This window comes from Neofelis nebulosa, chromosome 17, assembly GCF_028018385.1.
Source record: "Neofelis nebulosa isolate mNeoNeb1 chromosome 17, mNeoNeb1.pri, whole genome shotgun sequence".
Taxonomy (NCBI): domain Eukaryota; kingdom Metazoa; phylum Chordata; class Mammalia; order Carnivora; family Felidae; genus Neofelis; species Neofelis nebulosa.
In genome coordinates, this window is record NC_080798.1 from 647,950 (window position 1) to 672,592 (window position 24,643).

The 24,643-nt window shown below is 43.5% G+C and overlaps 1 protein-coding gene, 1 long non-coding RNA gene and 1 pseudogene across 2 annotated transcripts in view; 2 read left to right on the forward strand and 1 right to left on the reverse strand.

The window, feature by feature from the left end:
- Nucleotides 1-5,486: 5,486 nt before the first annotated feature.
- LOC131498964 (zinc finger protein 256-like) overlaps nucleotides 5,487-24,643 on the forward strand; it is a 259,197-nt gene continuing 240,040 nt past the window's right edge. Inside the window, exon 1 of the mRNA XM_058706558.1 lies at nucleotides 5,487-5,733. Coding sequence (XP_058562541.1) covers nucleotides 5,524-5,733 — 210 coding nt within the window. The 5' untranslated portion in view covers nucleotides 5,487-5,523. The remainder of the gene's footprint in view (nucleotides 5,734-24,643) is intronic.
- On the forward strand, nucleotides 10,936-17,018 carry LOC131499005 (uncharacterized). Its single transcript, XR_009255702.1, has 2 exons — nucleotides 10,936-13,393; nucleotides 15,591-17,018. It is a non-coding gene; the product is annotated as an uncharacterized LOC131499005 (long non-coding RNA).
- LOC131499505 (zinc finger protein 211-like) lies at nucleotides 20,235-23,577 on the reverse strand (annotated as a pseudogene).

Here is a 24,643-nt window from a genome sequence, read left to right on the forward strand (position 1 = left end):
GACAATTTTACAGTCTCACCAGCACCAGTATTGTTTGAGAATTTTAGCTTATCCAGATCCTCAGCAACAATTGGCTTAATCAGTCCTTTTAATTTTCGTCATTCTCCAAAGTGTTTCTTGAATCTTCTTGCAAAAAAAAAAAAAAAAAAGGAAGCGCAGTACCTGGTAACTTCCTTTAACTTTAAAAGACAACTTTTTGGGGCGCCTGGGTGGCGCAGTCGGTTAAGTGTCCGACTTCAGCCAGGTCACGATCTTGCGGTCCGTGAGTTCGAGCCCCGCGTCAGGCTCTGGGCTGATGGCTCGGAGCCTGGAGCCTGTTTCCGATTCTGTGTCTCCCTCTCTCTCTGCCCCTCCCCCGTTCATGCTCTGTCTCTCTCTGTCCCAAAAATAAATAAAAAATGTTGAAAAAAAAATTTTTAAAGACAACTTTTTGTCAACTAGAAATAGAGCTGATAAAACAGGGGACATGGAAGATGGTCAGCATTGAGGGGATCCTAGAGTAGGAAGGGACTCCAGAATGTCCTGGTTGTGGTGCAAGCTGTCCTGCCACTCAGGCCACATGATCTAACAGACCCCTTGGAACTGAAGGCATTGGTGGTGGGAAGATGTCCAGTGCTTGGTTTCGGGCAGTCCCTAGCCAGAGAATCACCATGCATGCTCCTGCCTCTCTGGAGGATGTCCATGCCACCTGAAGTCCAGATTTCTACATCATTTTGAAACAATTCCTGTTGTGTCACTGTCCTCACATAAGAACAGAATGGTTAAATATGAGGCATCAAATCACGCACCCAGAACAGCCTTGCTATATTCCATTATTATGGAAACGTATACGTTTATACACGTATAATGTATACCCCCTGGTTATAACCAAGATTTAGCTGGATCAGATCCAGAGAACACAAGTGGTCTGTGCAAGTAGGTGGTTGAGGAGCCCCCCATGGTAGTTGACAGTTCTGGCCAATGGCGATTCTTGGTGTTCTGCACAGACAGATGGAGGGGAAGAAAGCCTGAACTTTGCTTCTGCATTTGTCATTACCACCGCCTGGATGATGTTCCTTCACCCTAAATTCATATGTTGAAGCCCTGTTCCTCAGTGTGATGGGATTTGAAGGTGGGGCCTTTGGGAAATAGAGTTGAAATGAGGTTGAGAGTATATGAAGCCCTCATGATGGGATTAATGTTGTTATAAGAGACCTCACAGAACTTACTCTCTGCTCTCTTCTTTCTTGTCTTCTCTCTCCCTTCTTCCCTCCTTCCCTTATTTTAACTAGGCCATACATGTACATTGCTTAGCATATTTGCTTCTCTGAATCACCTGGTGTATAACAGACTGAGAGCACTCTTTTTAATTCGTGTATTTCTCTAGAAATATTTTCTCTCCTATTCAAATGTGCTGGGAAATCTCCTTATACTCATTTGCTCATTTTCTTTTCTTTAAAAAACTTTTTTTTAAACATTTATTTATTATTGAGAGACAGAGAGACCCAGAGTGTGAGCAGGAGAGGGGCAGAGAGATAGGGAGACACAGAATCCGAAGCAGGCTCCAGGCTCTGAGCTGTCAGCACAGAGCCCGACGCGGGGCTCGAACTCAAAAACTGCGAGATCATGACCTGAGCCAAAGTCAGTCACCCAACCAACTGAGCCACCCAGGTGCCTCATTTGCTCATTTTCTATGTAACTTAACTCCTGAATTCATTCTCCTCAAACCATCTTTAACTGAATCTGATTTATGATCATGAAATACGAAATGATCAATGCCATTAGGATGTTCCATACACCTGATTTTCTTTTCCATGGTTAAATTTTTGGTTTATTAAGACTTACTATTTTCTTCCCCTCCAAATTTAATGTGTTTTACTTTTAAAATTTTTAATTATTTATTTAATGTAATGTAAACAACCAAGAACTGTTTCAAAAAACTTCTCGTTTTAATGAATCTCATGAGAATAGTAATAACGATTTTTCTAGTTGGATTTAGAATTATACAATTTTAATTATTTGATCTTATATTTGCATTTTTTTCTCTTGGGATGAAAACTTTGGTTCTCAATAACATTCATACTTGAAATTAGCAATGCCATGGGTGCCTGGATGGCTCAGTCAGTTAAGCATCAAACTTCAGCTTAGGTCATGATCTTACAGGTCATGGATTAGGGCCCCACATTGGGCTCTGTGCTGACAGCTCAGAGCCTGGAAGCTGTTTCAGATTCTGTGTCTCCCTTTCTCTCTGTCCCTCCCCCGCTTGCATTCTGTGTCTCTTTCTCTTTCAAAAATAAATAAACATTTTGTTTTAAAAAATGTCATTGCCATTAATTTACTAATAATATAATGGAAAACAGTTTGAATATTTTCAGGTATTTTTCTTTAAGATATAATCGACTAATGATGTAGAGTCTGTAGTTTATCTTTTTAAATCTAATAAATCTCTCTTGATGTGAAAATGTCACTAATTTTCCAAGTATTCAGAATATTTTTAAAAAGATTGCTTTTGTTTTAATGTTTTTGATTACTGTTTTATAATTAGGTAAAATGTTTACATTTGTTGAAATGTCAAAATAATAACATAAAATTCAGGTAATTGTTGCTTCCTGATGATTGATGTCTCCTCCCTATATGAAGATATGTCAACAACTTTTTACTTATTTCCTGCCTTGTTTATAAAAAATAGATACATGTTTATTATTATTATTTTAAAATATTTATTTTTGGGAGAGTGCAAGTGGGGGAGGGGCTGGAAGAGGGGGACCAAGGATCCCAAGCAGGCTCTTCACTGACAAGCTGACAGCAGCTAACCCGATATGAGGCCTGAACTCACAAACCACAAGATCATGACCTGAGCTGAAGTTGGAAGCTCAACCAACTGAGCCACCCAGGTGGCCCCAAAAGTAGATACATGTTTAAATTCCTCTGCATTTTAAGTTTACTTATTTTGTGTGTGTGTGTGTGTGTGTGTGTGTGTGTGTGTGTGTGAGAGAGAGAGAGAGAGAGAGAGAGAGAGAGAAAGAGAGAAAGAGAGAGAGAGAGAAGGGCAGAGAGAGGGGGGGAGAGAGAGGATCCCAAGCAGGCTCCACACTGTCAGTGCAGAGCCCAATGTGGGGCTCAAACTCATGAAATGCAAGATCATTCACAACTTGAGCCAAAATCAAGAGTCTGATGCTCAACCGACTGAGCCACCCAGGTGCCCACAAAATCCCTCTGCATTTTAAAAATAGACTTTCTTTTTTGGAGCAGTTTAGGTTCACAGCAAAATTAAGCAGAAAGTACTGAGATTTTTCCCTATATCTCTTCACCTACACATGTATAGTCTCCTCCATTATCAATAGCTACCATCAGAATGCTACATTGTTACAAGTAGCAAACTTACATCACACTCATCACCCGATCCTCAGCTTCAGTTTATTTTTTGATGATTCTGGCTGCTGTAAATGTCCTCTTTGGTTCTCCCTACATGCTGGTATTGTTCAACGTTCTCAAGAATGAAAAAGATTCGCATTTTGGAGAATGAAACATTAAGAACGACCATTTTATTCATGTGCTCAGCTTAACTCTTATCTGTTCTCAGACATTGCTGCAACTTCTCTGAGGTATTACCTTTTTTCACCATCTATGATATTACACCCATGCTTTTTAAAGTAGGCTTCACACTCAGTGCAGAGCCCAACACAGGGCTTGAACTCATGACCCTGAGATCAAGACCTGAGCTGATATCAAGAGTTGGACACTCAACCTACTGAGCCACCCAGGTGCCCTTTTGCCACCACTTTTGAATAACTACATAGATACTGTTATTAGCTGTTTGTAAGTTGCATTTTACAACTTTTTTTCTGAGATAATATCAATTCCCATGGATATCAGCCTCTGCAACCACAAGAGAAATGATGGTAATTTCCTAGCAAAGAGATGAAATCATGGATTTAAGATATTCCCAATATCTCAGTTTTCAGAACAACCTTTGCGTTTGTGCTCTACCTTTGAACACTGCAGTCACTGCTCTGTATCAAACAGCATGGTTTTTCTGGTTCTCCTTTTGAGATTGGTATCGGATTCCTAAAGGAATATATGTCAGAATATAAAATGAGAGAGGGGCACCTAGCTGGGTCAGTAGTGCATGAGAGTCTTGATGTTGAGGTCCTGTCTTTGAGCCCCATGTTGAGGGAGTAGAGTTTATTTAAAAAGAATATAAAAAGAGAGAGATTCAACAGATATGTGTTGCTCAATAAATTGTATATGATTAAAGGCAGGAGAAATGTTTTCTGTGGGAACTATGAAGGTCCATTTTTATACTCCTGCTTCGGCATGGCCCAACATGCCCCTTCCCCCATCTTCCTTGCCATGCCATTATGAGGATTATTTTTTGTCTTATTGCTGACCAAATATACACAAAGATGACTTAAAAAAATGATTTTAAAGCTTCAGAGTGATGCAATTGAGCTACAGTGGGTACTGTTCATTGGTATTAAAAACCAAAATTCAACTGAGTGAATTTTAAAGATCTTACTGCCTTTACTTGGCAATTCATGAATTGGGCAGCATCCAATCTAGCAGATAGGAAGTAGCTCTGAGATCTGTACCAATGAATGATTTGTATAGACAGAAGGGAGCAGGAACAGACAAATCATACAAGGCATTTTTGCTGATTGGTTAAGGCAGAGTTACATTCCTTAAATGGAGCAAAGAAAAGTCTTGGAGCCCAGTCAGGTGACGTGTGGGTCAGGCAAGTACTAATTGGTTGACCTAAGCATTCCTTCTCTAGGAAAGCTGAACAAAGAAATTCAATTATATTTTGGTGTGCTGACATGGGGCTTACCATGTGTGACCATATTTTGAGTGTGGTTAGATTACTTTAGATTCAGCTTCCAGTGAATGTATTTTGTGTTTGAATGACTCTATGGGATAATATAAGCATTTGGATTTGTGCCTTTTTTTTTTTTTTAATTTTAGAGCGCTCGCAGGAGAGAGGGGTAGAGGACGAGACAGAATCCTAAGTAGGCTCCATGCTCAGCGCGGAGCCCCCCCTCCCTCCCCGCCGCAGGGCTGGATCCCATGACCCTGGGATTATGACCTCATCTGAAATCAAGAGTCAGATTGGATGCTCAACCAACTGAGCCACCCCAGGGCGCCCCTGGATTTGTGAACTTGTAAAGCATCTAGAAATACTTTTAGTCACTAGGAACATGCTGAGATTCTAGAATCCAAGATCCGGTCTCCAAACACTTGGTTGATTAGCTGCAGACAGTACTCCCCGGAAATCTCACCTAGCCCTTTTAGTAAGGTGCGAAGCCTCTCTGCTCTCGGACCAGTAGTCACCCTCTCCAAGTGCCTGAGGATTTCCTCCTTTCCACCAGAATTCAGTTAGGAACCAACCCAGCCCCTGCCTGTGGATCCAGGGCACTAGAACACCCTGAAAGCTCAGCGCAGAGCTGCAGGGTAGGTAACTAACGAAGTCCCAGAAAAATAGGCTTTTCCTGTGAGGCGCGAGGACTTCCGCGTTCTCGGCTTGGCGGTCGTTTGGCTCCTCTGGGAATGGGCCTTCCTGCTGAGGGCCCTCAGAGCCGGCCGGGGACCGAGGTGACGGGCCCCAGAAGGGACGGGAGGAGGAAGCGCTGTCTCCGCCGAGCAGACAGGGGTCCGTGGCTCAGCGACGCCGCCGCCCGGGACGGGGACCGCCCGCCCGGGTGTCCGCCCCGCCCACAGAGTCCGATGGCGGCGGCCGCGCGCAGGGACCCGGCTGAGGTAAACGCGCGACCCCCGCACCCGCCCCGCCTCCCCGCCCCTCCAGGCGAGCAGCGCCGGCACCTGCTCGCGTCCCTGCGGCCCAGGTCCCTGCGGCCCAGGTCCCGGTGTCCCGGCTGGGCAGGCGCTCGCGGGTGGGGACCCCGTATCTGAGCGCCGGCGTGACGGGGTGCGGGAGCGGGCTGTTGGGGCGGGGCCGACTGGTGCAGGGCTGCAGGGGGCGTTCAAGGGGGTCGAATCTGGGATGTGGGGTTCGCCTTCTGCCCTCGGGGGACACAGGGTGTGCGGCGGGGTCACAGGGGCACTGGCGGGTTGTCCCTTCATGTGAGGACTCTAGACGCCAAGGAGAATTCTGGCCAAAGGAGGGACACAATCTCCGTTTGGGATTTAAAAATTTCCCAAAGGTTGGGGCGCCTGGGTGGCTCAGTCGATTAAGCGCCCGACTTTGGCTCAGGTCATGATCTCGCGGTCTGTGAGTGAGTTCGAGCCCCGCGTCTGGCTCTGTGCTGACAGCTCGTAGCCTGGAACCTGCTTCGGATTCTGTGTCTCCGCCCCCTCCCCCGCCTCTCTGCCCCTACCCCACTCCTGCTGAGTCTCGTTCTGTCTGTCAAAAATAAATGTTAAAAAAAAATTTTTTTTTTTAACTCCCCCAAGGAGTTCAAAGGAAGAGCAGATTGGAGGAGGGTGCGGAGTTCCTTGAGGTCACTCATGTGGAAATGTTGGGGTGGGTTCAGAGCCAATGTTCAGGAAAATTCCTGAGAAGGCTTTGGTGCAAATAGGTGGTTTTACTAAAGTACAGCGACAGGACCTGTGGGCAGAAAGAGCTGCACTTGGGTTGTGGTGGGTGACTGATTATATACTTTCAAGTTGGGAGGGGGTCAGGGATAGCGGAAGTCTGTAAGGAATTTGGAAGCCAGGTTTCCAGGACCATTTATTGCCGCCTCATAAAACCGTAGTCATGAGGGGCGCCTGGGTGGCTCAGTCCTTTGAGAATCAAACTTCAGCTCAGGTCATGATCTCATGGCTCTTGCGTTCTAGCTCCGTTTTGGGCTTTGCACTGACAGCTCAGAGCCTGCTTCAGATTCTGTCTCCCTCTCTCTCTCTCCCTAGCTCTCTCTCTCAGAAAGAAGTAAACTTGAAAAACAAACAAACAAACAAACAAACAAACAAACACCTTAGTCATTAGGCCCTTCACGGATATATCAGAGGACCTCATGCTTGGAAAATGATTGCTAGCATGTATCTTGGGAAGGTACAGACAAAGGAAGTTTCCAAAGGAATTTTTTATGTTAAAGGAGACTTACAGGATCATGGACGTTCAGGATGATGTTAAGCTAAGATTGCTTTTTACCTCTAGTAAAGTATTAACATCAAGGCAGTTGAGTTTGTAGAGGAAGGTTTCACTGCCTCTCTCAGGGACTTGTCAGTAGGCTCTGAGTTGTAAGGAAATTTAATTTTTTTCTTTTGCCTTTGTTCCCCATATCAGTCACTGCTGGTGAGAGGCAACATTGAGCATTGAGTGAGAAGTGAGACAGTGAGCCTAAAATCAGCTGGCTCTGGGGTTAGGGAAGGGAACAGAGAGGCAGGAGCTCCTCAAACCCTGCCATGGACCCATTTCTCAAAGTCTTGCCTCTTCACACATGTTCCCATGACTGAAGCAGCTCTTAGGGAATTCACAGAGCTCAGTGGAGGCTGTCCCAGGCCCTCGATATTGCTAGCTCCCCACCCCGGTATTTTCTGGGACTCTTAATGCTATTCCTCCAGTCCTCGAGTCTGGGGACACTGGAGAAGCCCCCAGCCCAGGGTTCTAAGTCCATTGCAGGCTGTACATAGTGGTATTCCCATGACTGGGGACCAATGTAAACCAGTGTGGAAAGTTAACCTAGGAGCTCTACCAGGATGTGTATATGCTTAGAGGTAAAACTGATCAGAATGAGGAAGTGATATGAAGATCTTATAACAGACTCCATCTGGGTGCAGAGCAGAGAACAGTCTGTGGACTTGAGAGAGGAGGAAGGAAGATCAGGGTTAAGGCTACTACCACTGTCCAGGTGCAAGTTAATGACAGAGTTGTGACTTAGGAGTTGTGGTTGGAATCTGGCTGCCTATTTTTTTTTTTTTTACTGTTTATTTATTTTTAAGAGACAGAGTGTAAGCAGGGGAGGGGCATGGGGGGGGGGACACAGGATCTGAAGCAGGCTCTGAGCTGACAGTAGAGATCCTGATGTGGGGTTCTATCTCACAAATTGTGAGACCATGACCTGAGCCAAAGTCAGACACTCAATTGACTGAGCCACCCAGGCATCCCTCTGGCTCCCTATTTAAAATTTAAAAAAAAAAGTTTTTAAAATGCTTATTTATTTTTCAGGGGGAGGATAGAGAGAGGGGGAGACACAGAATCCGAAGCAGACCCCAGGCTCTGAGCTGTCAGCACAGAGCCCAATACAGGACTCGAACACACGAACCGCAAGATCATGACATGAGCCAAAGTTGGACACTCAACTGACTGAACCACCCAGGCACCCCACTGCTTGCCTACTTTAAAGGGCAAGTAGATTTTCTAATGTGGAGGGCAAGGGAATGGAACAGAGTAATCCATGATGACCCCAGGGTACACAAGGGTCTTAGCAGTTGGGATGAAAGTTGTATCATTTGAGATGAGCTACTTGGTAACTGGTGTAATATTTACCGGGGGTATAAGGAGGTCTGTGTTGACCTTGTTAAGAGTCTAAGCTATATCAGAGACCATGAAATGGAGCCCTAAAATGGGCAGCTGGACACACAGGTTGAGAAATCTGGGGAGGAATTCAGATTGGATACATCTAAAATGTACGAGATATTGTGAAGACCAAGGTGAGTGTGCTATGGTCACATTTAAGAAAGGCAACTTCAGGTTATGGTGGCAATGCTATTAGGAGGTGAAGAAGGAAAGGGTGGGGGCCCAAGGACTGGGTCTTTTGCTTGCGTACCAGGGTGATGGTGTTGGGTTTCATATCCACAGATAAGGGAGACAAGTGACCATGAAGGCAGCAGACAGGATAGTCTGGCAGATGGTCAAGGCTTCCAAGGGAAGAGTGGACGTGAGATGGATGCGGAGGCAAGGGGTAACTGAGGCAAATAACACTCAGGCTGGAATAGGTGCTTATTCTCCACTTTACGGACTCACCAAGATTTTGTTTTGACTTTGATGGAACCTGGGATGTTTTCCTTCAGCCTGGTGTATGGTGAGGGGCAAATCTGGTCATCTGTGAGAATCACTAGGCCTGAGGTGGGTAGTCAGTGGGGCTGGCTCGGAATGAGGACTGGCTGGACAGAGGAAAGTTGTAATTGCTGAGGGCACAGCAAGTACGGCAAAAGCAGTGTAGGACCTTGAGTGTCTGAGACCCACACGTGGTTCTGAGTGGCTAAATCTGAGGCAAGGTATGTAGCTGGACCATCATAGAATGATTTGAGGCTACCATTGCTAATGGGAGCCACGGGAAGTCTGACTTATTATTGGATGCTGTTTGAATTTGTCCAGCATACTCTGGGTTAGAGGTCAGCCTATGGAGGGAACAGTTGTTAGGCCAACCTTTAGTGTTTTCAGAGCCACATGAAGTTCTTCTCTTGCTCACGAGGTGTTGCATCTTGCTTAGTACTGGCGAGGGGAGCCTGTTCCCAAGTCCACAGTGGAACCACAGGCCCCGATGTCCTGAATTCCTCGGGCCAGTGTCACTGGTTGTAAGATTATAGGGGCAATCATACATGTTACACAAACACTGGATTTCTATGAAGCGGAGGAAGGAGACTGCAACAAACTGGTTGAAATGTACCTCTTTTAAAGGGTGTGCACAGTATTTAGTCTCTGTGGCTGTGAAGGATGAGCAGGTGCACAAATTCTCAGGACCTCCAGAACTGTGCATCTTGGGTGTCTGACAGCTTGTCAGAGAAAATAATCTAAAGGTTTTGTTGTTTCCTGTAGCCTATCTGGGCTTTTCACCTCAAGCCCACTGCTGTACAGGTAGATGATGAGCACGAGAAGGAGGGAGATCTTGTAGTTTAGCTCTGTGGCCTTTGTGACCAGCCTGCATTCCTATTGAATCAGGTGGAAATGGCCTTCACTGCTCACCAGTATTTGTCACCACTGAGGCAAGTCGTCCCTCCCAGGGCGTGCAGAGTCCAATGGTGGAGTCAGTATAGTGTTGTTAAGCTTGATTCTCCAAAAATGGAAGAAATTACAGATTTTTATTTTGAATCGTAGTTTAAAGCTTTGAGAAGGTACAAATGATGTGCAATAAAATACAATATTTAAATTGTAAAACTTAGTAAGATTTGATATTCGTTTCAACTCCTGAAGCCTTTATCACAATCATGATAATGAACCTATTCATCACCCCATAATTACCTCCTTACCTTTTATAATCTCCTTTCCTCTGCCCTCCAGTCAGCTGTTGATTTAGTTTCCTTTATAATAGAGAAGTTTATTTTTTTTCTAAAATTTTATATGACTGAAGTCATAAAGTGTTTACTCTTTTCCCCCTGGGAACCCTCGTTGCAGTGTATTCATTTTGAGGCTCATTAATGATGCTTGTATGAGTAGTTCATGCTTTTTATGTTGCTGAAAAAATATGTTCTGTGGATATGCCATTATTTTGTTAATTTGCTTATGAATATTTGCTTCCAGTTTTTGACTACTGCAAATAATACTGCTACACAGATTTTAATACAATTCTTCATATGCATGTTTCATTTAGCTGTGATAATATCTTGGGTTCCAATGCTGGAAAATATATAACTTTTTAGGAAGCATCAAACTGTGATCTAAAATGGTTATTCTTAGGGCACCTGGGTGGCTCAGTCAGTTAAACATCTGACCTTTGGTTTTGGTTTGGGTCATGATCTTACGATTTGTGAGATTGAGCCCTGTGTTGGGCTCCAGGCTGACACCACGGAGGCTACTTTGTTTTTTTTTTTTTTATTTTTTTTTTATTTTTTTTTTCCAACGTTTTTTTTTTTTTTATTTATTTTTGGGACAGAGAGAGACAGAGCATGAACGGGGGAGGGGCAGAGAGAGAGGGAGACACAGAATCGGAAACAGGCTCCAGGCTCCGAGCCATCAGCCCAGAGCCTGACGCGGGGCTCGAACTCACGGACCGCGAGATCGTGACCTGGCTGAAGTCGGACGCTTAACCGACTGCGCCACCCAGGCGCCCCATACTTTGTATTCTCTCTCTCACTCCCTCTCTGTCCCTAGTCCTGCTCACAGTCTTCTTTTGCTCAAAATAAGTAAATAAACTTTTAAATAAAATTGTTGTTCTGTTTTATATTCCTATCAGCACTGTATGAGAATTTAAGTTTCTCCATATCATTGCCAATAGTGGGGATGGTTAGTCTTTTGAAATTTTCACCCATTTAAATAAATGTGTAGCAGTATCTCACTGTGGTTTTAGTTGCATTTCTCTGATGTTCCATGATGTTGAGCATTTTTTCCCCATTTATTTGCAACCTGTATGTCTTCCTTGGTAAAATATCTATTCATTTCTTTTGCTTATTTTTTATTTTTTAAATTTTATTTTGTTTTAAGTATTCTCTTCCCCCAATGTGGGGCTTGAACTCACAACCCTGAGATCAAGAGTCGCACGCTCTACTGACTGAGCCAGCCAGCCACCCCAAATTTTGCTTATTTTTGAAAGTGAATTTTGGCTGTTTCTCTTTTTGTTAACAGATAAGAGTGAAACAACAAAAACTTATGTTAAGAACCTCATTCATTTTTCATTGATGTGACTTGTTTGCTGTCAGCCATACTGTCTTTGAATACCAGGAGAATATTTTCAAAATGTTGTGCTGTACACAGTGCAGTGACCACATATAGCATATACTTTTAAGTTTTATCTCCTTATTAGTATATTCTCCATCATATTTTTAGGTGTAGATATTCAACAGTACAATAAATCAAGCCATGATTTGTAGTGTTCATTTTGTCAATTTTCCTGGTGTAAATACTGTCAGCATGACCAATTTAAAAACATCAGTGGAAAAGGCAGTTGGGAAAATGGAACTGGGAAGAATTGCCAGTAGCCTACTGTTGTATTCTATTTCTACCATACCGATAGAATGCTGCAATTAACCCAAGAACATAAAAATAATAAAATGTAGTATAATGACTAGGAAATCAGTAGTTTTTATATTTGATTTTTAAAACAGTGGAGGTATATTGACTTAAACTGTGCATAACTTTTTTTGTTTTGTTTTTGTTTTAGAGAGAGAAAGAGAATGAGAACGGGGGAGTAGGGCAGAGGGAGAGAGAGAGAGAAAGAGAAAGAATCCCAAGCAGGCTCCACACAGAGCACGGACCCGCATGCAGGGCTTGATCCCACAACCCTGGGATCATGACCTGAGCTGAAATCACGAGTCAGACACCAACCGATTGAGCCACCCAGGTACCCAAACTACACATACTTAACATGTACATTTTGATGTTCTGATTCATGCTTACACCCTGAAACCAAAAATATCCTCCTTCCTTTTAAAATTCATCCTTCTCGCGGGGCCTGGGTGGCTCAGTCAGTTAAGTGTCTTCGACTCAGGTCGTGATCTCTCAATCTGTGAGTTCCAGACCTGCGTGGCTCTGTGCTGACAGCTCAGAGCCTGGAGACTGCTTCAGATTCTCTCTCTGGCTCTCTCTACCCCTCCCCTGCTTGCACTCTATCCTCTCTCAAATATAAACATAAAAAAAATAATAAGATAAAATAAAATTCATCCTTGTCAACACATAAAATTACTGATACAGCGACACCGTCTATCTTTGGTTATGGTTATTTTCAAATATTTACAAGGGGCTCCTGGATGATTCAGTTGTTAGAGCATGTGACTCTTCATCTCAGGGTTGTGAGCCTCACATTGAGCATAGAGCTTACATTAAAAATATATATAAGTGTACACACACTCACGAAGGAAATGACAATATTAGAAGCCAGGTGAACCCTTCTCCAATTTTCCACCATTATTTATCATTTCATGGCTGTTCTTGCTTTGTCTATCCCTGTGTATACAAGTGGGTTAGTTTACATATTTTTCCAGACATTGTTATCATTTAATGCATAATCTCTTCAGAATGCATTTTTAAAATGTAAGGTCTCCTTTATAAGCCAGTAGTTACCACAAAAATATGTTTTATCAATGTTCAGTCATCTCAAAATGTGTTCTTTTTAAATTTTTAATGTTTTTATTTTTGAGAGAGAGAGAGAGACAGAGCATGAGTGGGAAGGGGCAGAGAGAGAGGGAGACACAGAATCCGAAGCCGGCTCCAGGCTCTGAGCTGTCAGCACACAGCCTGATGTGGGGCTTGAACTCATGAACCACAAGATAATGACCTGACCCAAAATCAGATGCTTAACTGACTGAGCCACCCGGGTGCCCCAAAATGTGTTTGTTTCTAAGTCAGATTAATTGCAATCAGAATCCAATATACATCCTTACAATTTTCAGTAGCTGTGTCTCAGAAGTCTTTTAACTTTCAGGGTCTGCTTACCTTTTTAAATTCTTATTTGTTGATGTTGCTGGGGCATTTTCATTAAAATTTGGTATGTTCTAGGTGTGGCTTATGGAGTCTCTGACACTGTCCAGCTGATCCCCCTCACCCGTGATGTGTACACTAAATAGTGATGAGACAGACGATGAGGTTTGTTGCTGCAGACTTGTGTGATGGTAACTGTTGGGGACACAAAACAATCTTCTTCCACCCACAGATCCTCTCCACAGAGACAGTAGAGACAGAACACACTGTTAGTCAGTGGCACAATGTGCCATGAATTGCCATCATTCACCATGAAACTGCAAAGACGGGGAAAAAATCTCACTTCCTTCTAGAGCCAACAGATACAACCCAGTAGGTACATATATTTCAGATACACAGTAACTAGTCCTCAAGTAAGACAGCTTGACAGCAGTATTTGTCATAGAGTTTGTTCTAACTTGGTCATTGAGGTGACTATCTGTGTTAGCTTATTGGAAAAGGAATTGAGGAAAGACAAACCTCATCCTAGTAACGGGAGGTAGTTTTGTGGGTTGGAGCAAGCTGTCCACGAAGAGGAGGCTCCCACCCTCTGGGGCAGGGGACTATCAGGAACTAATAGAGGAGCTGTCTCCCTTGATGCTTTTGCATCTTGAAGGGACAGCTCCTGGGTTCTTGAGAAAGACATTTCTGGTTCCCAGAGCTAGAGAAGAGGGGGTAAAGGCCTATGTAGTCTTGAAAGGCATGTATTTTATCTTAAAGCTCAAACATATCACAAAGCACAAATAACTGTGGATAAAGGGGGCAAACATATTTAAATTCATTCAAGATTATCAAAATATCTGTAATAGACTTTTTGGATTCTTCTCTTGCCCTTCTAATTCTGTACCTACTCCCCATTGGTTGCTTCAAATATTATTGATTGGATTTTTATTATGATTTCTGTATTTATGCTATAAATATTATTTAAAATGTAAAGAGAAAAACCACAAAGCACACATAGAGTGTTTGCACAACAATTGGATCCTCACTGAACAAATGGTAATAATATACCCTATTGAAGGCTGCACTGTTGACACCTCCATGTAGACTCCTAAGCAACCTAAATTGGCCTAGAATGGAGGCACATGTTGGATCTAGGGCAAATGAGTAGTCACTTTGGCATTGAGGGACAAAATAATCAGCAATGCTTTCTGTTGAAAGAATATGATCAAAAGGGAGAAATGATGAGAGAAAAATTCTAAAAGCCCGATATATAAGGGAAGCCATTTTATTTTATTTATTTTTTAACTTTTTCAATGTTTATTTTTGAGAGAGAGAGAGAGAGGAAGAGAGAGACAAAGGACGAGCAGAGACAGACAGAGACAGAGAATTCGAAGCAGGCTCCAGGCTCTGAGCTATCAGCACAGAGCCTGATGTGGGGCTCGAACTCAAGAGCCAGAGATCATGACCTGAGCTGGTCAGAAGCTTAACTGACTGAGCCACCCAGGCACCCCTAAGGGAAGCCATTTTAGATTTCTTTCTAAGTCAGTACGATTATACTTAAAGTTTGTTTGAACTAAAAGCCTGACTCATGGCCCATCAAGCATAAATTGTATGTCTGCTTTGTAAACGAATAGCCTTAAATGTACACCCTTACAATTTTTTTCCCCACCCTTACAGTATTGATCAGTGCTCCTACTCCTTGCATTCCTGGACATTGAAACTTGTTATTCCTGCCTACGTGTTAATCTATGATCTTTTTAAAAAAAATTTTTTTTAACGTTTATTTTTGAGACAGAGAGAGACAGAGCATGAACAGGGGAGGGCCAGAGAGAGGGAGACACAGAATCTGAAACAGGCTCCAGGCTCTGAGCTGTCAGCACAGAGCCCGACGCGGGGCTCGAACTCACAGACCGCAAGATCATGACCTGAGCTGAAGTCGGCTGCCCAACCGACTGAGCCACCCAGGCGCCCCAATCTATGATCTTTTTAAACTTTTACAAGAACATACCTCTGATACACTGATTTGTGGCTCTTTATATAAAAAGTATATAATCCTATAAAAACTGTTCATTCTCTGGAGCACTTTTTTCCCCATGAAGATCACGTTTCCTAGGCAGCTATACTAATGTGGCTCAAATAAAACAGTTCTTTTCCTGTATTAAAGTTCTTTCTGATCTGTTTCTGTTGACCCAGGCTAGACCTGGATCTAGGCTCTCCTAAAGCCTACATCTGTCACACAGGGTGCCCAGTCCACTTTGGTCTCCAGGCTGTGCTTTGGTATCATCACCACATACTGGTCACATTTGATATCTGAAATGTTTGATTCCAGGCTGTGGAACAATGTGCTAGGGAAACACAGTTACGCTTTTTGTGTTTCCAGGTGATGAAGTTTTAGAGTGATGGGGGGTTCATGAGGTCTGGAGAAAGAATTCTTGAAGATGTCTTTTGTACAAAAAGGTGATTTTATTAAAGCACAAGGACAGGACCCGTGGGCAGGAAGAGCTGCACTGCGGTTGTGGGGGTGAGTGTTTTATGGAGTCAGGGGAGATAAAGTCCAGAGGGTAGATAAAGTCAAGAAGGAGTTTCCAAAGAGACTTTCACATGCTGAAGACTTATTGGAAGCCTAGCTCTTGTCAAGCTAAGGTTGTTTTTCTCTCTAGCAAGGCATTAACATTAAGACAGTAGGAAGTTCCTGGACTTTAGGCTACGATGGGATTGCCTTTTTCTGGTAAAATGGTGGAGACTCTTATCAGTTTATCCATGTTTTTGTTTGTTTGTTTGGTTTGTTTGTTTTGTCCTTTCCTGTTTTGGGGCAGCTGGGAGTGTCCAAGGAATATCATTCATGTCCCACCTGGGGAGGGGGTGTGTGCTAACTTGTACTTTGCCCTCAGCTTGCTTCATGCTCCTTCATCACAGGTATGTCATGTAAAGACAAATATAAATTAAAAATAAGAGGCTTAATTCTCTTTTGAAAATGAGGTGTTTGGGGCACCTGATGGACTTAGTTGGTTAAGCATCTGACTTCAGCTCAGGTCATGATTTCACAGTTGATGAGTTTGAACCCCACATCGGGCTCTGTGCTAACAGCTCAGAGCCTGGAGCCTGCTTACTTCAGATTCTGTGTCTTCCTCTCTCTCTCTGCTCCTCCCTAACTCGTGCTCTGTCTCTCTCTTGCTCGCTCTCAAAAATAAACATTAAAAAAAAGAAAGAAAGACAATAGGGTGTTTCTACTCCCCTCCCTTTCCTCATTTACCTTAGAAAACTTGTTAATTCTGCATCTCTTTAAGGTATATCCCTTTGAAAGATAGGTCTCTCCCTTTTATTCCACCTTTATGAACAGAAATGTCTTTCTCAAATATCTGTGGCCACCTCTTTAAAATAAAAACAGGGGGAAATGAGGGGTGGTAATAGGAAGCTTTTGGTTTAAGTTGTAACCAAGTACATGAACACATACGTTTGAAATATGTGCAGCTTATTTTATGCAATTGTACCAAAACGAAACTGCTTAAAAATATATAAAAACTTGTACCTTTCTAGTCACTCCACTACATTTATTTTCTGTGTTCTTGAGGTTATTTGTGGCCACTGGATTGCTATGGTGGAAAAAAAGATAGATTAGCATACTCCTGGCACCTTGGAACTCCAGCTACAGTGATATCACACTGGCGGTTTTCACGTGGCCATGGTGGGAATATTTACACTGGGGAAACTGCAAACACTACAAATGATGGCTTGATTTATTTTATTGTTAGGTATTTAGACTTATGTGATGGAGAACATGTTAATGCATATTAAACTCTAAGGTATATGCTGTGTGTGGCCACTGTATTGTGTATAGCAGAAGATGATTTAGGGAATATTCTTCTGGTATTTAAAAGCAATTCTTGGGGCGCCTGGGTGGCGCAGTCGGTTGAGCGTCCGACTTCAGCCAGGTCACGATCTCGCGGTCCGCGAGTTCGAGCCCCGCGTCGGGCTCTGGGCTGATGGCTCGGAGCCTGGAGCCTGTTTCCGATTCTGTGTCTCCCTCTCTCTCTGCCCCTCCCCCGTTCATGCTCTGTCTCTCTCTGTCCCAAAACTAAATAAAAAACGTTGAAAAAAAAAAATTTAAAAAAAAAAAAAAAAGCAATTCTTTTTATTGCAAAAATGTCACATCACTAAAGAGTGAATAAAGTTCTGAATAAGTCTTTGTTGTTTCATTCTTTTATATATATCTTAAAAACTTGGCGAAAGTATAAAAAAGACATTTTGCCAAAAGGGACATATAGCTGGCAAATCAACAAATGAAAAAATGCTAAACATCATAAAATATCTGAGAAATACGTTTAAAACCACAGTAGGACACTGCTACACAATTATTAAAAGGGTTAAAGGTTTTAAAAAGATTAACCATAGGGGCACCTGGGTGGCTCAGTCGGTTAAGCGGCCGACTTCGGCTCAGGTCGTGATCTCACGGTCCGTGAGTTCGAGCCTCGCGTCGGGCTCTGTGCTGACAGCTCGGAGCCTGGAGCCTGTTTCCGATTCTATGTCTCCCTCTCTCTGACCCTCCCCCGTTCATGCTCTGTCTCTCTCTGTCTCAAAAATAAATAAAGGTTAAAAAAAAAAAATTAAAAAAAAAAAAAAGATTAACCATACCCACTACTGCCAAGGATATGGAAGAATTAGAAGTTCCAAACACTCCTGTTAGGAATACAAAAGGAAACAACTATTTTAGATCACAGTATGGAGTTCGTTAAAAAGTTATATATCCACTAACCCTGTAACTCAGACATGTACTCCAAAGTATTAACAAAAGAAAAATGAAACCTATCCATATGAAAATTTGTATTCAAACCTCTGTAGTTTTACCTGCAACAGTCAAAAACTGAAGACAACTCGTATACATACAGATGAATGCGTAAACTAATAGTGGCAAATCCACAGAACTAACACTTAATGACTTTAATCATAAAGTTCCAGACAATGCAGATGAATATATTGTAATGAAAGGTAAATCAATATTTGACTACAGAGCACAGTGACATCATTAAAGGTAAGTGTGGGGGTGAGGGATAGGTTAATTACAAACATGATGGTTTCATTTATTTATATATAAATGTCAAAATTTATCAAATTGCATTTTGAAGATATATTTTATCATTTATGCCTCATTAACATTTTAAAAATATAATTCGAAAGAAATTTGAATGTCCTATTTTAAGAATCCCTTACATTGACTTCATCATCTCTCTCCTCATGCCCTGGGAAGGGCTTCTTGCCTCAGTGGCCAAAAATTAAGTGAATAATGAAGACTTAGCACCAGATTCAGTAGGAATCCTGGCTGGGTCCTAAGGTTCCCATAACTTGAAGAAGAGCTATCCCTTCTCTCTGTACTCATATTTTTCTCTGCACGGAAATGGCCTGGAGGACATCCCAGAGAGGCTACAAGAATCCACAAAACTTTTAGATTATTTTATCCCACTGTGCCTTATGCTATAGAAGATTCACAGTTCAGGTCAGAGAAGTTCTGTATCTACCAATACTTCACAGCTATAGTGATTGGAACATTGTGGAAACCCCTTTAAAAAACACATTCTAAGCACTTTGTTAGTATCCTCCTCTTACTATTAATGTGTGTGTGTGTGTTTTAAGTTTCTTTTATGTTTTTTCTTTTGTTTTAGTAATCTCCACACCCATCGTGGGGCTGAAACTCACAACCTGGAGATCAAGAGTCACACACTCTTGTGACTGAGCCAGCTAGGCGTCCTTAATCTAGTGGTTCTGTGACAATTATAGTTACCCTTCTAGTCTTACAATCATGCTACCCTACAGAATTTTGAACATCAAAATTTGGCCCATGACTCCACTGCAGGACCTGGGAGGTTTTCCTCACCAGTGCTGAGCCCAAGGCAACATTCCCTGTGAATAATTTCATGGTGCTCTCAGAAGCACCACAGGAGTCGTGAGAACTGCCCCCTCCTCAGGTACCTCTGAACCCAGAAAATATTATGGCATTCAGTCTACAAACTAGGCCCAGAGATCTTGAAGGTTTTCATTGGAGGCCTTGGGCAGCAATGCAAACAAGGGCAAACCTGGAGAACAACTCTCTGCCATCATACTGTCACCTCTGAGGCACACGAAGCTTGGGATCCCAACAACAGGTTATTCTTTGTGTTTGTAAAACCCAGCTGTTTTTCAAATCATCCCATAGAGTGAACAGAACTCCAAGATTAAAGGTAGCTTAACCAATAAAGGCTCTATTATCATACAAACCAGAGCATTGGGAGTCAAGTTACTCCTGTATCGGTGACTTGATGGCTGGGAACCTCCATCACAGAAGTCACATGAAACCAATAATATCCCCAGAAAAGGCAGTCAGTCTATGTTGTCAAGTTAAGAACAGAGTCCACTAGGCCAAAAATGGGTCAGGTACAAGGCACAGCTTATCAAAGAGAGACAAAAAGAGTGAGTGCTGAGACTTCTCAGTAATCTCTGCTGGGAATGGAAGCACCAAGGTTCCCTTCCCTGAACACACTGGATTGGGTGAAAGATGCATACTATAGGCACCTGCCAGGTAGTAGAGGTGAAATGGCTTTTTCCGCAGAAACCACCCGTGGCATAAATCTGGAAAGGCCATGGGCAGGTTAAAAAGTGCAATGCAGCTCCAACATACCTGGGATTTTTGTGTTTGGATGAGGTTCAATTCAGGCGGCACCGTCATTAGGGATCGCCCCAAGTTTTGATATATGGAACAAGAAATTGTACTTGCTTGCACATTAAAGGTGTTTTCACCCATGTGAAATTTGTGGTATGCAGAGAGTAAAGGCCTTGGGCTTCTGGCTTTCTCACATTCATTGCATTTGTAAGACCTTGATGTGGTGTGAACTTCCCTATGTTTCATGAGGCTGGAATTTTTATTTTTTATGTATTTTATTTATTTTTAACGTTTATTTTTGAGAGAGAGAGAGAGAGAGAGAGAGAGAGAGAGAGAGAGCACAAGTGGGGGAGGGGCAGAGGGAGACACAGCATCCAAAGCAGCTCCAGGCTCTGAGCTGTCAGCTCAGGCTCAAACCCACAAACTGGGAGATCAGGAGGAGCCAAAGTCAGATGCTTAACCAACTGAGCCACCCAGGTGCCCCGAGGCTGGCGTTTTTAGTAGGGGATTTCCCACATACAATGCACTCATAAAGTCTTTCTCCAGTGTATGCATTTTGGTATTTTAGGAGCTTGAAACTGTAGGTATAGAACTGCACACATTCCTCAAATTATAAGGTTATTTTCCAGTGTGAATTTTCTGATGTGTGGTGAGGGTAGAGCTTTGACTAAAGGATTTCTCACATTCACTGCACTGATAAGGCTTTTCTCCAGTGTGAATCCTCTGATGTTGAAGGAGCACAAAATTTTGATGAAATGATTTCCCACATTCGCTGCATTCATAAGGCCTTTTCCCAGTGTGAACTCTCAGATGGTAAAGGAAAAAGAGCTTTTCTCAAAAGATTTCCCACACTTGCTGCACTCATAGGGCCTTTCTCCAGTCAACTTTCTGATGTGTAATGAGGCTGGGTATATGTCTAAATGATTTCTCATATGCATTGCACCAATAAGGTTTTTCTGTAGTGTGAACCCTCTGGTGTTGATGGAGCACAACGTTTTGGCAAAATGGTTTCCCACATTTGCTGCATTCTTAAGGCCTCTCTCCACTGTGAACTCTCTAATGTTGAAGGAGTGCAGAGCTTTTCTTAAAGGATTTCCCACTTTCACTGCACTCATAAGGCCTTTCTCCAGTGTGAACTCTCTGATGTGTAATGAGGCTGGACATATATCTAAAGGATTTCCCACATTCACTACATTCATAAGGCCTTTCGGCAGTATGAACTCTTCTATGTTGAAGGAGTGCAGAGCTTTGGTGAAAAGATTTCCTGCATTCATAGCACTCATAATGTCTTACTTCAGTGTGAATTCTCTGATGTTGAATGAGATTAGAGTTTTGGCTAAAAGATCTCCCACATTCACTACACTCATAAGACCTTTCTCCAGTGTGAACTCTCTGATGTCTAATGAGGTAGGAGACTTGGCTAAAGGATTTCATGCATTCATTGCAAATATAACATCTTTCTCCAGGGCGGCTGTCTGGCACTAAACAAATGTGCATTTGCAGCTTAAAGTTTTTGTGGTCTTCCCTGTTGTAATGAGTATTTTCCTTTGTAGAGGCATCCTCACACTTGAGTCCACTATTTGACTTCTCCCTGGTGTGTGTGGCCTGTTGATAAAATCCTGAGTCATCCAGGAAGTCCTTCCCAGCCTCCCTGAAGGTGAAGGGCTTCCCTGACACACAGAATTTGCAATTGTTCACAAATAAGGCTCTCTTTACATTGCTTCTCAATAGTTTCTCTCCAATATCTGCTTTTCATGCTGATAAAGGTTTGCTCTGAAATAAAATAGTTCCTCACATGCTGCATATATGCATAATTTCTGCCTGTGATGTGTTCCCTGGTACTCAGCCAAGTGAAAAATGTCATTCAAGATCAAGCCACATATCTCACAAGGGTTGGCCTTCTGAGGAGACAGACCTGCCTTGACAGGCCTGATCTGTGAACCCCCTTGATCTGAAACATGCTGCTCAGAGGGTCCTTCCTCATCCTCTGCTCCATGCCAACCACCTGAAAGCAGAGAAACGCTGGTGAAGTACATGTTGACCTTATGCAGGGAGATGGCATTATTACAAATGTATGTCTGACAAACCCAAGAATGAGTCCATAGGATTAACAGTAGGAGAAAGTGGTTGAGTTCAGGTTGAGGATGAGGCTGATTAGCAGTACTGGCCAACTGAAGATGACAGAATGCGGGAGGCCTTACAAAGTGAAGGACAAAATCACGGGGTGACACAAAGAGAACAGGCAATGTCTATAGCCTATTCCTCTACAAACAACTTTCAGCAGGACCTTGCCTGCTGGTGACACATGAGTGCTACATGGAATGTGGTGTCCAGGCCCGTGAAAATCCAACTGCAACAGAGCTGCTATTGTTCAAAGACTGAGAATGTGCATAGCTTGTGACACAGAGGCCAATGTTGTACAAGACTGCAGATGGACCACGGTGAAAAAGCGTTGAGATGTGGAATCCAGACAGGTGAGGATTATCCCCGAGAGGTGAGGAGTAAGAGCAGAAGTGACAAGTAGTAGAGTTGACAAGGTGGCCAAGTGTGAAGAATGGGTAAAGACAGGCCAAAATGAGGTATGGGTGCTTCTGCCCAAAGCAAGCAAACAGGTCTCTGGTATGCTTTGTACACAGCTCTGATGCCATGCTTTCCCCTCCCCCAGGTGCCGTTTCTTTGGACCAGGCTGTGTTCGAGTTCATCTTGCAGCAGTTAGATTCCTTTCCATCCTGTGAACCTTTCCCCCACACCTCCTTGATGAGCAACTACACAGAACCTAGATGATTCAAATACTCAAAGTCAGGCCAGATAAGCAGCCCTCACTGGCCAAAAATAATGCAGTGCATTGTAGAGCACAAGTAGCAAAACTAAATATTACAAAAAGAACTTGCAAGAATAGCCCATGGTCCACATAAGTAATTACCAAGTCAGTGATGGCAATTTCTGGCACAAGAATGAAGAAATGTTAACTAGAGGAACGAAGTAGAACCTAGGGTGGCTTGGATCTGGAAAATTCACCTGGTGATGGAGAGGCAAGCAAGATGGAATTGATGACTGCAAGTTTCCTGATTCTGGATCATCCCTGTGAGACTAGAAGGAAGAGGTGTTGGGTCTACTCAAGGAAGGAGAGGACAGTGTTCATATCCCAGCCCTACCAACCACAGCACCTATTCAGGGAACTAGGAAAGGAGGCAGTGCCCAGGGTCCTGATGTGAAAAGGGCTGACTTGCCAATGGATAAAGGGTAAGGGGTATGTTTAGGGACCTTACCAAGTGAGATCACAAGTGCCACGTTCTCCAGCATCACATCATGGTACAGGTGTCTCTGAGCCTTAGCAAGGAGACCCGATTCTTCCCAGGAGAAGTACACGGCCACATCCTGGAAGGTCACACTGACCTGTCATGATTGGGAAAACTGAAACCACAAATACCAACTTTCTTGAAGACCTGTAGTCCATTCTCCCGTATGTCTATCCTATGCCCACCCTCCTCCCAATTTCCCCAACTCAGAGAAGAAACTAGGCCCTTGGCACTGCTGGTGCTGTTGTCTACTTATGGGAAGACTGATTACTAGGCCCAGCCATCAGCAACAAGAAGCAGGTGGACAAATATACCTAAACCGTGAACCTGGCATAGAGGCGTTCAACACCCCCTGTCAGGCGATTTTCGGGTAATGCACAAGCCGGCCCCTCACCTGCAGCACACTCCCGCACCCCGTCACGCCGGCGCTCAGACATGGGGTCCCCGCCGACGAGCGCCTCCCTGGCCCGGACCCATGGGATTGGGGACAGGGACGCGACCAGACGCCCCGCGCTGCGCTCGGGCCTTCAGAGTCTGGCTGGGAGGAGGGCCCGAGGGCCGCGCGTTTACCTGAGCCGGGTACCTGGGCGGGCCGCCGCCATCGGACTCTGTGGGTGGACTGGACACCCGGGTGGAAGGCCACTATCCCGCCCCGGCGCTGAGCGCCTCCTCCAGCGACTCCTCGGTTCCATCACCGTCTCGACCCTGCGTAGACGCAACTGAACAGGAGCAACCAAAATAACCGCCACGCCCCTTTGTGCTCAAAAGGAAACTCCGGTTACCTTCACAGGCTCAGCGACGCCATCGTCGACGCGTGGCTTTCTGGGAAATGTATTTTGCCCTGTCCATGGCTGAGATTAGGAATTCACCAGATTCCAGGAGAAAAGTCTTACATCCATGGCGAGAGGCACTGGGCAATGGCGGGCCCCTGTCCAAGGGACATTATGAAAATGGCTAGAGAAAGAGAAGATATCAGGCACTTTTCTCGCTTTGATATATAGACTGCACTTAAGGGTAAAAAAGTCGAAAATGAAGAAAATGTCTTTGTAGATGATTCCTAGGTCATAAATGTATAAGTCCTGATAAAATTAGGTAGAATACAGACATGCCTTGACAGGTCATGAAATAATGGATTTAACCAAGATCATCAGGCAATTACTTTTGCCAAAAAACTTCTAACAACAACTGGCACAATAGATAACAGTCCAGTAAGCAAACCTGATAGTGGATGAAGAAACCTAGTAACAGTTGCACTCACCATGGAAAGTTGACATCACAAAACAGAGACACTCAGACTTCAGAGCATCTGTTCGTGATTAAAATCAGAAGTCCCAGCCCTGCCTATGGAGCCCTGCCTGTGGCCAAAGTTAATCTGGGTTTGGTTTATGCCTGTGGTTCTAATTGTACATTAGTTGGAAGCAATGTGATGATGAGACAGGGAAACTGAAGGGACCCCATAAAGGACTGCTTTTTGCTCCTTTTCCTGCTTCTGTTCTTGCTAGG